The following is a 15,806-nucleotide window of genomic DNA, read 5'->3' on the forward strand; positions in this document are numbered from 1 at the left end:
GATTAAAAAACATTTACCACCATATATTTAAGTTCTTTCTTTATATGTGTATACGCTTTTTATACGGTTTTTACATCTTGAATATTACACACACTGTGTCATATCCAGATTTGTCATGAAAGCCCCCAAAACCCTCCTCCTCCTCCGACCCCACCTACACGAGCGAGTTTAGACTGGAGGAAACTTCGCATCGCGCCTTGTTTTGTTACACTTTTGTTTTTGATTCTGTGAATCACTTTGACACGATCTATTAAATGTTGAGTTAGTTTGAGTGTTGTAATTCCGTTAACATGAGTGAAACAGAAGACAATAATATTACTGAGCTGGAGCTGGACTCGGATGTAGAGGAGGGGGACGTGGAAATGACTCTAATGTCGGATATGGGTACGTTTATATCTTAATATCGTTTAATCACTCTTATGTCTTAACTCTTACAGGTTTGAGAGCGCGTTTTTACCGCACTTTTTTGCTCTCGTGCTGCAGGTGAAAGACAGGAAGAGGTTAAGTTTCAAATGTGACACTTCAGAAATCGTGTGAAAAATGGTGCTAAAAGCCTATTCAGCTTCTTTTTAAACTTACTGACTGGAAACTAAAATGGCACTGATTATTTGCATCACACAAATACTAAACAGTCACAAAAATACTAAACAGAACTTGTTGATAAACCAGAAAGACAAGTTAGACACTCAGTACTTCATCTGAAGTCTAACAGACATTAATATTTTTTCATTCTCATGAAATTTGTGTGTCAGGTCTGGTTTGTTTTGTTTTATGTGTTGTAATGGATGTTTGTAATTTCTGGGATGAATGAGTTTTCCTTGTAAGGCTTGTTTTCAATCCGCTACTATGGATATTTTCCATTTGACAAGCAACATCTGATTTGAGTTAAAGTTTTCCCATTATGCTTTGCAGTCTGTGTGTATTTGTTTTGCTTGGGTTTTCCCTTCACTGTAAGTAAACAGTAAATCAGAGAATTCAAAGTCTTATTTGCTTGTGTGCCATAACAAAGAAAATATTATTAGTAAGAATTCAACATGGCTTTGGTTGGTTATCGATAATGGCTACAAAAAGGTATTTTAGGTGGTTTATTGTAATGTTTTGTGTTATATTTTTTTCTCAGTTTATTCTGAAGGGTTGCCAACCTACAAATCTGTTCGTAAAGGTCAAGCTGTGCCGAAAGTTGAACTGGTTTGTTGATTTTCTTTTTGTCTACATCTAAACTAAAGCAAAACTACAAGACAGGATAAATTAATAGACAGAATGCACACACTACATTAGCTTCATCTTTGTGTTTATAAGTTGAGCAATAATTCATGTTTCATGTTTTAAAAATTTCTATGAACTTAATAAATAAATGCTTTACATCCAGTATTAAATCAATAGCTCATGACATTTGTTTGTTTGCAGACGGAGTTTAATGATAATCCGGATTCATTGTTTTTTAATGATGGAAAGAGGCGGATTGACTTTATTTTAGTTTATGAAGATGAGTCCAAAACTGCAACTGGAAAAAAGGCCTCAGTCTACAGAAGAAAAGTAAGACCCTATACATACATCTCATGACTAATCTTAAACTATGACCCTTTAACCATAATAGTATAACCATACTATACATTGTAGTTGTGGTGCTTTTTAATTTTTGGATGGGTGCGCCTACATTTTTTGCCGGTGCTCCTAACTCTTTAAAGTTTGGAGCACCAGTGCTACCAAATAATTTTTTTTTATTTTGAGCCCTGTAAAATAATACGGCATTGCTCATAAACTGCTTCAGATGAACAATTCAATTAAAAAGTCATGCCTTTAAATATATGAATCATTTCGTGTCAAAACAAACAAATATTGTAAACTTAAAAATTGCAATCATTCTTTTTCTGGAGAAAAAATAATATTAAATATGTCATAGATGAATATTTATAAAGTAATAATATAATTTTATAGAGGGGCCTATAACCATAACTATAACCATGAGTACAATCAGTTAAAAATTGAGTCTTGAAGGAACATGCCCGTATTTTGGGATTTTAGCTTGTTCGCCGTGTCCCACAGGGTTGGATAGGTCCATGCATGCCATTATCATATCCGTGTGTGCTGTGACTCTGTCTGACGCAGCCCCCGCTAACTTAGCTTAGCACAAAGACTGGAAGTGAATGGCTCCAGCTAGCAAACTAGCAAAAAATAAGCTAAATTCCGAAAATCTGGGCGTGTTCTTTTAAGATATTTTGCCTTGTAACTAGATATGTAAATTGTCAAGAGTATTATTATTTGTTTTCATTAAAATTATCAATGAATCACAGATACAGAGCTTTCAGTAATTCAGTGCATGCAACAAAATAAATAAATGCATCATGCGAGCTGTACATGATTACTAAATGTGTTTAAGTTGATTAATCAACTAACATCTCGACTTGTAATATTATAATTTGCATGCAGCAGAATTTAAAAAATGTCACAATGTACTGTACAAATATGAATTGTTATTATACCTTAATTAAATAGTTATATTGTTTATTTGAAATTAAAAAGAAAATGAATAATGATTCAGATCAGAATAGATGCGGGTGGTTGAAAGGGAGTGGATGAATAATAAAACACCAGCAGCCATATCACCCTGTAGCCAAAGAGTGGTTGCCCACTGAGATACGAAGGGTTGGGCCTGGTCAGTTCTTGGATGGGAGACCTCTTGGGTATACTATGTTGCTTCTGGTAGATGTTTTAGTGAAACCAGCACGGGTGGCTGCTGCTCACCCTGTGGTCTGTGTGGGTCCTCCTAACACCCCAGTATAGTGAGAGAGACAGACACTATACTGTCAAAAAGCACCACCCAGATGAGACGATAAACCGAGGTTCTGACTGTCTGTGGGCGTTAAAAATTCCAGGATGTCTTTCAAAAAGAGTAGGGGTGTGCCAAATTTGCCCATTAGCCTACTAATCCTCCCCATATATACTAATTGGCTATATCAATCTGTCTCTTCTCCGCTAATAAGCTGGTGTGTGGTGAGGGTTCTGGCACAATATGGCTGCCGTTGCATCATTTAGGTGGATGCTGACCATTGTTGGTGGTTGAGGAGAATCCCTGTTTCATATGAAAAGCGCTTTGAGTATTGCTATATAAATGTAATAAATGACAGGGTTTCCCGTAGAAAATGTGTTAGTTAAGGTGGTAGGGTTGTGCGGGTGGGCGGAGCCAGGGGCATGGCAATCAAAGGGGCGGGCGTACACGTCATGATGAAAATATTTTTATTTAAAACATTCAAATAAAACTCAATTTTAAAGAAACTATGACAGAAAATAAACACATACTAGATTATTAATTAATTAAATGTTTTATCAACTGGCTAGTTATCCTCCAGACAGTGACGGATCATGTCTTTCTCTCATTTCGGCCATGTGGTGTGCGTGCCCGCTCGCGGTGTGAAGCGCGTCCACGCTATTTTCCGAAATGCACTTGACGGCCTTTTGTGCAGAATTTTTTTTTTTTTTTTTGATGACCTAGTTAAGGTGGTAGGGTTTTCCAGCTTAGGTGGGCCGCCCAAACTGAAAAGTGCTGCGGGAAACCCTGAATGAATGAAAACAGACTTGTGATGTCATCAGTAAGGAAAAGTTGTTTTAAGGGCAAAGCAAGTTACCAGAAATGTGCATTTAAAGATCAAGTTGTTTAACATACATTTGTCCTTTATTTCTCAGCTACGGAGGAGAGAGTGTTTTGAAGCGAGTCTGATGAATATGGGTGTGGAAATGGAAGCAACAAAATCTGTAAGTTTGTCTTATGTCACCTGGAATTCGTTCTGTAAGCAGAGAGCTTTTATCCGGGTTACAGGAAGTATAAGATGCAAAATTCAGGCTTTTTGTAATGAATTACCTTCTTTATTTGTACAATCTAGAAATACCACCTTTATGGGAGTTACAAGAGTTCCATTCGTATGAAACCTTTTAACCAGGGTGTGATTTTATACAAATATTTTTATTTGTGAAAATAAATTATGAACCACGGGCTGATTATTCAGTGTATTAAGCTATTTCTTGTAACTGTTTAAATAAAATATGTAAAGAAATGTAACCAGTCCCACATGCACCTGCCTTAAAGGCGGAGTCCACGATGTTTGAAAAACGCGTTGGAAAAGGAGACGGGCCGACTACCAAAACACACTTATAGCCAATCAAATCAAATCAAATGCCGGTTTGCGTATGTGTGGGGCGGGTCTATCAACAGAAGGTCCAGATTCTATTGGGGTAGGGGCGTGTTTGTTTAGGTGATTTCAAATATCAACATTGGCTTTCAAACATCATGGACTCCGCCTTTAAGCGAGATTCGAACTGCTACGTTCTGGCATGAGAGTTGGACTTACATTCATTTATCTTTATTTTAGTCTGTTTATATGCCATTTGATGACCATTAATCATGGTCAAGGGATTAAAAGGGCAGGGATATAAAGACCAGAGGGGGGATAATCCCCCCTATTACCCAAGCAAATCGCACACCGCTTATAAGTCTAGAAAGCTTACTCATGCATATTTTATTACCGGAGGAAAATTTGCTGAATTCTACTGAATAATGTATGCATGGTCAAATGAGCAAAATAGACCCATTAGTAGTACATACTGTTATAACGTATAAACAGTGAGGAAAATAAGTATTTGAACACCCTGCTATTTTGCAAGTTCTCCCACTTAGAAATCATGGAGGGGTTTGAAATGTCATCGTAGGTGCATGTCCACTGTGAGAGACACAATCCAAAAAAAAATCCAGAAATCACAATATATGATTTTTCTAAACTATTTTTTTGTATGATACAGCTGAAAATAAGTATTTGAACATATGAGAAAATCAATGTTAATATTTGGTAGAGTAGCCTTTGTTTGCAATTACAGAGCGCAAACGTTCCTGTAGTTTTTCACCAGGTTTGCACACACTGCAGGAGGGATTTTGGCCCACTCCTCCACACAGATCTTCTCTAGATCAGTCAGGTTTCTGACCTGTCGCTGAGAAACACAGAGTTTGAGCTCCCTCCAAAGATTCTCTATTGGGTTAAGGTCTGGAGACTGGCTAGGCCACGCCAGAACCTTGATATGCTTCTTTTAGAGCCACTCCTCGGTTGGCTGTGTGCTTCGGGTCATTGTCATGTTGGAAGACCCAGCCTCAACCCATCTTCAATGCTCTAACTGAAGGAAGGAGGTTGTTCCCCAAAATCTCTCAATACATGGCCCCGGTCATCCTCTCCTTAATACAGTGCAGTCGGCCTGTCCCATGTGCAGAAAAACACCCCCAAAGCATGATGCTACCACCCCAATGATTCACAGTAAGGATGGTGTTCTTGGGATGCTACTCATCATTCTTCTTCCTCCAAACACGATTATTGGAATTATGACCAAAAAGTTTTATTTTGGTCTCATCTGACCACATGACTTTCTTCCATGACTCCTCTGGATCATCCAAATGGTCATTGGCAAAATTAAGACGGGCCTGGACATGTGCTGGTTTAAGCAGGGGAACCTTCCGTGCCATGCATGATTTCAAACTATGGCGTCTTAGTGTATTACCAACAGTAACCTTGGACACGGTGGTCCCAGCTCTTTACAGGTCATTGACCAGCTCCTCCTGTGTAGTTCTGGGCTGATTTCTTAGGATCATTGAGACCCCGCGAGGTGAGATCTTGCATGGAGCCCCAGTCCGAGGGAGATTGACAGTCATGTTTAGCTTCTTCCATTTTCTAATGATTGCTCCAACAGTGGACCTTTTTTCACCAAGCTGCTTGGCAATTTCCCCGTAGCCCTTTCCAGCTTTGTGGAGGTGTACAATTTTGTCTCTATTGTGTTTGGACAGCTCTTTGGTCTTGGCCATGTTAGTAGTTGGATTCTTACTGATTGTATGGGGTGGACAGGTGTCTTTATGCAGCTAATGACCTCAAACAGGTGTATCTAATTTATGATAATAAATGGAGTGGAGGTGGACATTTTAAAGGCAGACTAACAGGTCTTTGAGGGTCAGAATTCTAGCTGATAGACAGGTGTTCAAATACTTAATTGCAGCTGTATCATACAAATAAATAGTTGGGAGGTCATGTATTGTGATTTCTGGATTTTTTTAGATTGTCTCTCGCGGTGTACATGCACCTGCGATGGCAATTTCGGACCCCTCCATGAGTTGCAAAGTAGCAGAGTGTTCAAATACTTATTTTCCTCACTGTAGAAGATAAGATTTCAAAATTGTTAAAAACAATATGTGCCATTAAATCCTGTCTCAACCTGTTGTCACTAAATGCAGGAATGTTGTTATTCCTAGTCCTAGCGCAGATTACAAGACCTTCATCTCTGGCTGTGTGTTTTCCAGGTGGTGGATGAGAAACAATTCTTTGTGAAATTGCACCTCCCCTTTGACATCCTGTGTACATACGCTGAGGTTCTGCACATCAAACTGCCCATTCAGCTCAATGATCTAACTCCCAAGTCGTCTTCATACAACTGCTTCACAAAGCACTTCTACCCCGATCGGGAGCTCATCGCCAAAGAGACCGAATACTTCACCGCACCCTTCAGAAAAGATCAGCTGGAGTATTTCTACATAAAAGACAGAGAGCAGTTTTTCACACCGGCCATGAGAAGCAGAATGGTACGTGAGCATCGCAATCTAAGCTGTAATTTTCATGCATGCATGCATCAATTTTCATGTGTTATGTTATGCTGTTGGCCGCAGGTGTATTACATCCTTAGCCGAGCTCCGTATGACGTGAATGGAAATGTTAAGAAGTTCGGCATCTCTAAGCTGTTGGATGGAGGCGTGTACAAAGCTGCTTATCCATTACATGATGTAAGAGTTTACCTGCTTGTTCATGTACTTCAAATACGTGAGAGTAGTGATCTTTGTGCTGATATCGCTTATGATTTGTGTTACAGTGCAGATTTAATGTGAAGTCTAAAGAGCCAGATTGCCCTAATGAACGATATCTGCTTTATAATGAATGGGCTCATCCCAAGAACTTCTACAAGTTGCAACCTCTAAACTTAATAAGGTGCAGATCTTATAATGTGTGTCATATATAGTCTCTGATCCCTCTGTGCCAAACCCATCTGATAATGTGCCTCTGATTTCAGAAAGTATTACGGAGAGAAGATCGGTATTTATTTTGCCTGGTTGGGTTTCTACACCGTCATGTTAACTCTGGCCGCTGCGGTCGGACTCGGCTGTTTCATTTATGGATATACAACCAGAGAGAGCAGCACATGGAGGTATAGATCGACACCTGCGATACCTGAGCACTCTATCTGTAGACTTCTCTAGACATCACCTTGAAAATGTAACCTTGATATGTTTAATATTGACTAAGTAAGATGATGTCAAAGATTGAAATCAATGAGTGACTTTGATGCTCTTAATCTCAGACTTTAGTCACATAATTAAATAATATACAGTACCCTACTGAAAGACCAGCATAAGCTGGATTTTTGGATTTTTCAGTAGGGTAGTAATAAAATCCCCCTCACTTCCTGAAATGAAACTGGCCATGCTGATTTTATAATGTAAGAAAGAAATATTTCAGGTTAAGTGGGATAGCATCAACAAGTTGTTGCGTATAAATGAATGCAATTCCTAGGAACTTCCTGGGTATCCAATTCTTAAAGGGACACTCCACTTTTTTTGAAAATATGCTCATTTTTCAGCTCCCCTAGAGTAAAACATTAGATTTTTACCGTTTTGATATCCATTCAGCTGATCTCCGGGTCTGGCGGTACCACTTTTAGCGTAGCTTAGCACAATCCATTGAATTTGATTAGACCATTAGCATCACGCTAAAAAATAACCAAAGTTTCGATATTTTTCCTGTTTAAAACTTGAGTCTTCTGTAGTTACATTATGTACTAAGACCGACAAAAAATTAAAAGTTTTTAATCTTCTAGACCGATATGGCTAGGAACTATACTCTCACTTCTGCGTAATAATCAAGGACTTTGCTGCTGTAACATGGCTGCAGGAGGCGCAATGATATTACGCAGTGCCCGAAAATAGTCCTTTGCTTTTGAAAGTTGCCAAGGGGACTATTTCCTGCGTAATATCATTGTGCCCGCTGCAGCCATGTTACAGCAGCAAAGTCCTTGATTATTACGCCAGAATGAGAGTATAGTTCCTAACCATATCTGCCTAGAAAATCGTAACTTTTAATTTTTCGTTGGTCTTAGTAAACAATGTAACTACAGAAGAGTCAAGTTTTATATAGGAAGAATATCGAAACTCTTTGGTTATTTTTGATCACGATGCTAATGGTCTAATCAGATTCAATGGACTATGCTAAGCTATGCTAAAAGTGGTACCGCCAGACCCAGAGATCAGCTGAATGGATTCCAAAACGGTAAAAAAATTAGCATATTTTCAAAAAAGTGCAGTGTTTCTTTAACGTTCGCTTAACTCTGTGCTGGACTGTTTGTGATGTACATTAATGTGGATTAGCACTTTGTGACCATCGCTCTGTTCTTTGATTGGGCAGCAAAGAGGTGTGCGACCCTCTGATTGGTGGAAAGATTATCATGTGCCCACAGTGCGATATAGACTGTCCATACTGGAGACTGAACATCACGTGTGAGGCTTCAAAAGTGAGTTCATGTGAACCTGCTAGTATTGTGTCAGGGCTTCACACACCCTCAACATCAATAGAGGATTTAAGGATTTTACGTCTGATCTGTGTTTGTTCTCTATGAATCTGATTGTTTGTTTGTATTTCTTCACAGAGACTGTGTATATTTGATAACTTTGGGACGTTAGTCTTTGCGGTTTTCATGTCAGTTTGGGGTGAGTGATTTTAGCACCATAGACTCAAAACACACGATCACATGATTATGGTGGCGGCCCACATATTGCATTAGACACAAGCTTCAGATGGCATAACCACAAACGCCCCACCCACAGTCTGTTTATATTACACACACACACACACACACACACACTGTGAGACAACATCCGGTAATCTGATGAAACATGCTTGTGTTTACGTGACTGATACAGTGAGTATTTGTGAGCTTCATGGGCTCAGATTTGTCATAGGTTCTCTTCTCTTAGTAGCATAATATTTCGAAATCCCTTACAGATGTAGTTATTCTGCTTAAATTCAAAGAAATGTTGTGAAATAATCACTTCTCATTATTCATGTATTTCCACAGTTGTCATTTGGTCTGTATGGCTGCTAACACACCACACTGCAAGATTATTTCATTATTACTTCCACAAGCATCTCAATACAAGTTTAGACAATTTGCGTTTGCAATAAATGTAGATTTTTTTTGCATCTCGTTTCACAGTGACGCTGTTTCTGGAGTTCTGGAAACGATACCAGGCCGAGCTGGAGCATGAATGGGACACAGTAGAGTTCCTGCAGCAGGAGGAACAGCCCCGACCCGAATATGAGGCAAAATGTGTCTATGAAAGACTGAACCCTGTAACGCAGGTCAGAGTTTGAATGAGGGCACACACCAAATTTCACCAATAGTGTAAATCAAAACTGTGATGTGAATGTGATCTGTGTTTGTGTTTCATGCAGACCAAAGAGAAAGTGCCATACACAGCCTGTGGGAAATGCATGAGAGTGTCATGTGGGATTGGCACTGTTGCATTCTGGGTAATTTCTTTGTCTTTCTCTCTCTCCCATTATAAATATATACATTTTTTTTCTAGACATCTTAAACTAAACACAAAGTAAGTGACATTGCTGATATTATTGTCACTTACTTAACATTATACCACGGTGTTGTTGAATGCATTATTCTGATTGGGTGAGAAATGTTTGTGTTCATACGAACTTGAAGACATCTCGCTGGGTGAGATTGTACTTTATATTTTTCATAGTTTGTGACGTGCACAAAAACACGGGTCGTATTAGTTTCTGAATGTTCAGTTAAAGGCGGGGTGCATTATCTCTGAAAGCCAATGTTGGTATTTGAAATCACCTAAAAAAACACGCCCCTACCCCAATAGAATCTGGACCTTCTTTTGATAGACACATACGCAACCCAGGCTGCGATGTCGGTTAGTAGACACGCCCCTTACTGCTGATTACAAATGTGTTTTGATACTCGGCCCAGCTCAAAAATAATGCACCCCGCCTTTAAACATATGTAAGATAACAGAAGTTGAATGGTTTGTGGATTTAACTTGAATAAAACCAATAATCTCTGTTTAATTTTTTTTGTTTAAGATTATGCTTATTATAGCATCTGTGGTCGGGGTGATTGTGTACCGTTTGGCCATGTTTATGGTTTTCTCCACTAAACTGCGTTCGGGTCTAAAGGACCTGGAGCCTTTTAAAGAGTACGTGACCCCTCAGATGGCGACGTCCCTCACGGCCTCCATCATCAGCTTCGTCATTATCATGCTTCTCAATCAGCTCTATGAGAGAGTGGCCATCTGGATCACAGACTTCGGTGAGAGGCCAGAGCGGCAGGCCAAAATGTGTGTGTAAAATGGCAATGATGTTGCATTCGAATAATCTGTCGTTGTGTGCCACAGAGCTGCCGCGGACCAGAACCGAATACGAGAACAGCCTGACGCTGAAGATGTTCCTCTTTCAGTTTGTGAACTTTTACTCGTCTTGTTTCTACATCGCTTTCTTTAAGGGGAAGATAGTAGGATTTCCAGGGAAGCCCGTCTACTGGCTGGGAGCGTATCGCAATGAGGAAGTGAGACATTTGTGTGTGCATTTTAACCAGTAAGAAATGTTTCAGGTCTGATGTGGTTTGTGTGTCTCTCATGTGTTCAGTGCGATCCGGGCGGCTGTTTGACTGAACTCACAACACAGTTGGCCATCATCATGACAGGAAAAGCCGTCGTGAATAACATCCAGGAAGTCCTGCTGCCGTGAGTGTCCTGCACCAAGCACACGATGATGACTTGTTTTATAGATGCAATAATACAGCAATGTCAACAAGGCAATAGTTTGTACAAGAATAAAGAAGAAAATATAAAGAAATCTTGATAACACATTTAATGAAGCCTGTATTTATTATGTTTCTAGGTGGGTAAAGAATCTGATATCCCGTCATTGCACTCAGGTGGCTTCAGAGAAAGTGATGCCACGCTGGGAACAGGATTATCAACTCCAGCCATTGGGGAAGCTCGGCCTGTTTTATGAATACCTGGAGATGGTGAGTTGTTTCGCACATCATAACTCGTGAAACACTGTCATTCGTTCGGCTGTTTTCTTGCGAAAATTAATCATGTTTTTGGTGTATTGATTACTATTAGCAAAACCATGGTGTTACTACAGTAACCATGATTTTAACTCTTTCCCTGCTATTGATGAGTTAACTCCCTGCCATTGAGTTTTTCCGTCAATCTGTATTTCCGCTCTTACACAACTTATACAACCCAGAAGCAACCCCTCACGTCAAACAGTTCAAACTTCGTGTATGTTTCAATCATCGCTTTAGGGCTGTTACGATTATGAAATTTTGCTGATGGTTAATTGTCTAATAAATTATGATGATTAACTCTTTCACCCCCATTGACGAGATATCTCGTCAATCAAGAGAAAACGCTTCCCCGCCAATGAAGAGTTTTTCCGTCTTTCCGCAATACCGCTATTATCCACCAGGTGACAACTTCCGCAACTTTTTAAAACCGGAAGTATTGCCCTATGACAAGCAGCTGCATGTCCGTGTCTGTTTTAAAGATCGCTCTGAATGGGATATCTATGAAAAGTCCTTCACAAAAATGGAAGTATCTCTGCTTTTTGCTCAAAATGTGGTGTTTTTGCAGAAGGTAGGATAAAACGTTTTTATTTATTTGTTTGAAAGCAGAGGGTCTGTTCTTTCATTTGATATAGACGGTTTCATTGGAAGCACGTGATACACGTCTGGATCCGAACCTTACTTCCGGTTTCGTTTTTTTAAGGCTCTGACTAGTTGCTAAACTGATCTCTTGAACAAATGCCTCGTCGAAAATAACAAATTTTGGTTTCCTAGTTAATGTATGTGTTGTTTTTTTGCTTGTTATATAAATAAACTACGTTTAAAGAACTTTGTTAAAATAATTTTTACACAAATATATCTTTCAAAAACTGAAATTGCTTATAAGAAATAAACCCAGTAAAGTGTCTGAACAATAACTGAAAAAAATACAATCAAAATAAACTGACTATATCAGAACAGGCCGTAAACAGTAGCCAATCCTACTAAGGTCATATTAATACTAGACCACATGTCTGTAGTTTCTGCAAAAAAAAATCTATTCCTTACAGATTCTTATAGCATCCTTCACTTCCCTAAATTTGGATTGCTGTTTTAGAAATGTATGTTTTACCAGGCAGTTCATACTGCTTATCAAAGTTTTGCAGCATTTCTTTAAATTATTTCCCACTGTACTGAATGGCTTTGCAATGTATCACATTATACTGTCAGTCAAGGAGTGCCATCTGATATGGTCTCCTTTATATAGGTGCTGCAGCTCCCCCTTGTGTTTTTTAGAGAGATGTGCAATCATTGTGGTGATCTGAAATAATCGCGATGAGGTCAAACAATCGCGATTATTTATTCATTTAATTTTGTATTTTTGAAGAAACCTAGCCATATTTGAGAGGTCATAAAAGGGAACAATTTTTGTTTGTTTGAAGCTGAGGGTCTGTTCTTTCATTTGATATATTGTATGTTTATATGTTTAAAGAATAAAAGAGTTAACGGTAGTAAAACCATGGTTAATTGGATAATCAGAACCCTCACTGTTTTATTTCCACAGTGATCCAGTTTGGTTTCGTCACTCTGTTTGTGGCGTCTTTCCCACTGGCCCCTGTCCTGGCGCTCGTCAATAATCTGTTTGAAATCCGCGTGGACGCCTGGAAAATCACTACACAGTTCCGACGGATCGTTCCAGAAAAAGCCCAAGACATTGGAGCCTGGCAGCCGATCCTGCAGGGAGTGGCAATACTAGCGGTGGTCACAAATGTGTGTTCAGAGAAATTACTCTTGCTGTTGTGTAATGTAGGACAGAAAAGTTCACTCGCTGAGCATTTGTGTTTTTAGTGGTTTGACCCACAACACAGAGACACAGCTGACAGTGTGGAAAACTTGACTTTTGTAATAAATCATAATGTAATAAATCCACTAAATCATGTTTAAATAAAAATGCAAAAAAGGTTTCTTTGATGGATATGATATAATACATTATTATGTCAGTATAAAAACCATTGTGTGTTTGTGTTTTTTTGTAGGCTGCTATTATCGCTTTCACCTCTGACATGATTCCACGTCTGGTTTATTACTGGGCATTATCCGTGAATCCATACTCGAACAGCTCAAGTCACACGATGCAGGGCTTTATCAACAGCTCACTGTCCGTCTTTGACACGAATGACTTTAATGGCATAAGCAGACCTAATGATAACATCACCAGATTCAGCAATATCACCACATGCAGGTCAATTGGAGAAATATTACTATAAAAAGTATGTCTGTCATTTAATTATTAATGTGTTTATTATTTATCTTTATGAACACTTGAACTTCAGGTATCGGGATTTCAGAAATCCTCCCGATCATCCTCATCAGTATGAGTTCAGCTTGCATTACTGGCACGTTCTTGCTGCCAAACTGGCGTTCATGATTGTGGTTGAGGTCAGTCACTTTTACATTTACACTGATCCATGATCAGTATGTGTTCCCTTGGATCTGACTCAAGGATGTAAACATGCTGTTTTTTTGTTTCTTTTCAGCACATTGTTTATTTCACAAAGTTCATGCTGTCCTACATGATTCCTGATGTACCAGAAGCTCTGAAGGAGGAGATCAAGCGAGAACATTACCTGACACAGATGATCTTACATGAAGCCAACATCAAACACTTCACAGAGCGCATGAAACCCGTGGCTGAGAACATTCAGCACCAGGTTGAAGACACAGAGCTGGACATAGACTTCTAAAAACACTTCATATCTGTGAACCTGTTTTATACCCGTTTCCTTTACCCTCCCTTGCAATTCATACCACCTTTCCCCTTAATCCCTACAGCGCTATACATTATTCAGACTGACTGTGTCTTTCAACCTTAAAAAATTAGTTAATACAGATCAAACAACCCAGATCTTTAAATTTGGCTTAATGCAAAATCGCACTATGAAATACAAATTCCAGATATGCTATAAAATAAATGTGATTATTATCTTATGGAACTTTATTCTCTGGTATAAAAACAACATTTTAATGCAGACAACCAAAATTTATATTTTTATATATATTTTATATAAATTTTAGGTAAAACCACTCAAATGTTTTTTTTTTTTAAGTTTTAATCGCTGTTTTAGATTTACATTAACTGACATTAACCTTAAAGTGTCACTATAATACCACAGTTATTATGTGGTATCATGTGTTGTGTGATTATAAGAATATAAAGTGTACATTATATTAATATGGTACAGGCATCGGATGTATTTGTCACCTTAAGCTGCCTTTAACATTTTATCAAACTAACATTGCATGCCATCAGTGTTTTCAATATCTGTTACCTCTTTGTAATATATGTTTTTTACATATATATTTTGCACACGTATTGACCACATAATGTTTGTGTTATCACAAATAAATGATTTTTGTTGTATAATATTGAGTCTGTTAGTGATGTTTTAATGCTGAGGGAAAAGGTTTAGATAATGCATTCCCTTATTCTGAAAAAAATATAACACTGGGAGACTGCTGACATGAGCTTTACTGTTTTTGTACATTACAGTAATACTGCTTTCATTATTATGAAACAATTACTATCTTGCAGATATCACTACTTCGCTTCAGTAGCTATTAGTATTATTTATTTATTTAGTATTATATTATTACCTAGTACATTATTCTGTTAGGAAATAATGTTGAATACCTCCATGTACTCAATTTCAGGACAGGATTTAAAGATATATTTTGGGACTGGAGTATTACTCATTGAATTATTCTAATAAGGAAATACATTTGGATAACGGTACAGCAAACAATATTTAAAAACTGCCAAGCTTTATTGTTCTGTGTTTTCTATGTTTCTGTTTCATGTAAAACTACTTTGCAGTGAACAAATGTGAAAAGTGCTAAATAAATAAAATTGAATTGAATAAAAAAAACTGTAGCCAAATAAAATGGTGTGTGTGCGCGCTTCATTGCATATACATAGACAAATATCAGCACAGAAAGAAAATGTGGTATTTTATTTATATTTTATATTATAGATTTATTTTTATATGATATGATTTTATTAATAGGATAAAGCCCTTGAGATGTCCCATTTGTTTTCGAGGGGGTCCTAACCATAGTTAAGTATAAAGGCTAGATGTGTTACAGCGGAGTCTCTAACGTCATCATCTGGCGGCCATCTTACCACAGGCAGCTCGCTCACTCGTAGCATTGAGTTTTAATGGTGCAGGTACTTTTAAATGACCATAACCTGCTCAATTTTCTACCAATTTTCAAACGGTTTGGTTTCTTACAAACGTTAATAACGTGGCTATAATTCTGGACGATTTAACATGTTTCATGATTTTTTTTCTTGTATAAGTATGCAGTGTCATAGGTACATCTTAGACGTTTATAACAAACCAAACCGTTTGAAAATTGGTAGAAAATTAAGCAAGTTATGGTCATTTAAAAGTACATGCACCCTTAAAACTCAATGCTACGAGTGAGCGAGCTGCCTGTGGTAAGATGGCCGCCAAATGCGGACGTTCCACTCAATTGGCCAGCAGCGCGGGTGAGACATCTAGCCTTTATACATATTTATGGTCCTAACATTCATTCAAAGTTACACAATCGCAACAAAATAACAAAAACATAACCATTAAAATTGCAAACAACAAACA

General features: G+C 38.2%; 1 protein-coding gene across 1 annotated transcript; it reads left to right on the top strand.

The window, feature by feature from the left end:
- The first annotated feature begins 136 nt into the window (after positions 1 to 136).
- On the top strand, positions 137 to 14,572 carry ano6 (anoctamin 6). The gene is made up of 20 exons (XM_073863151.1): positions 137 to 384; positions 1,121 to 1,188; positions 1,408 to 1,536; positions 3,685 to 3,753; positions 6,329 to 6,607; positions 6,692 to 6,805; positions 6,892 to 7,007; positions 7,090 to 7,224; positions 8,478 to 8,583; positions 8,719 to 8,779; positions 9,286 to 9,431; positions 9,525 to 9,602; positions 10,179 to 10,404; positions 10,490 to 10,659; positions 10,740 to 10,837; positions 10,995 to 11,124; positions 12,712 to 12,918; positions 13,185 to 13,390; positions 13,482 to 13,587; positions 13,686 to 14,572. Exons 1-20 carry the CDS (start codon positions 291 to 293, stop codon positions 13,890 to 13,892), a joined length of 2,745 nt encoding a protein of 914 aa, XP_073719252.1. The 5' UTR covers positions 137 to 290; the 3' UTR covers positions 13,893 to 14,572.
- The last annotated feature ends 1,234 nt before the right edge of the window (positions 14,573 to 15,806 follow it).

The sequence above is a fragment of the Misgurnus anguillicaudatus genome, chromosome 1, assembly GCF_027580225.2.
Source record: "Misgurnus anguillicaudatus chromosome 1, ASM2758022v2, whole genome shotgun sequence".
Classification (NCBI taxonomy): domain Eukaryota; kingdom Metazoa; phylum Chordata; class Actinopteri; order Cypriniformes; family Cobitidae; genus Misgurnus; species Misgurnus anguillicaudatus.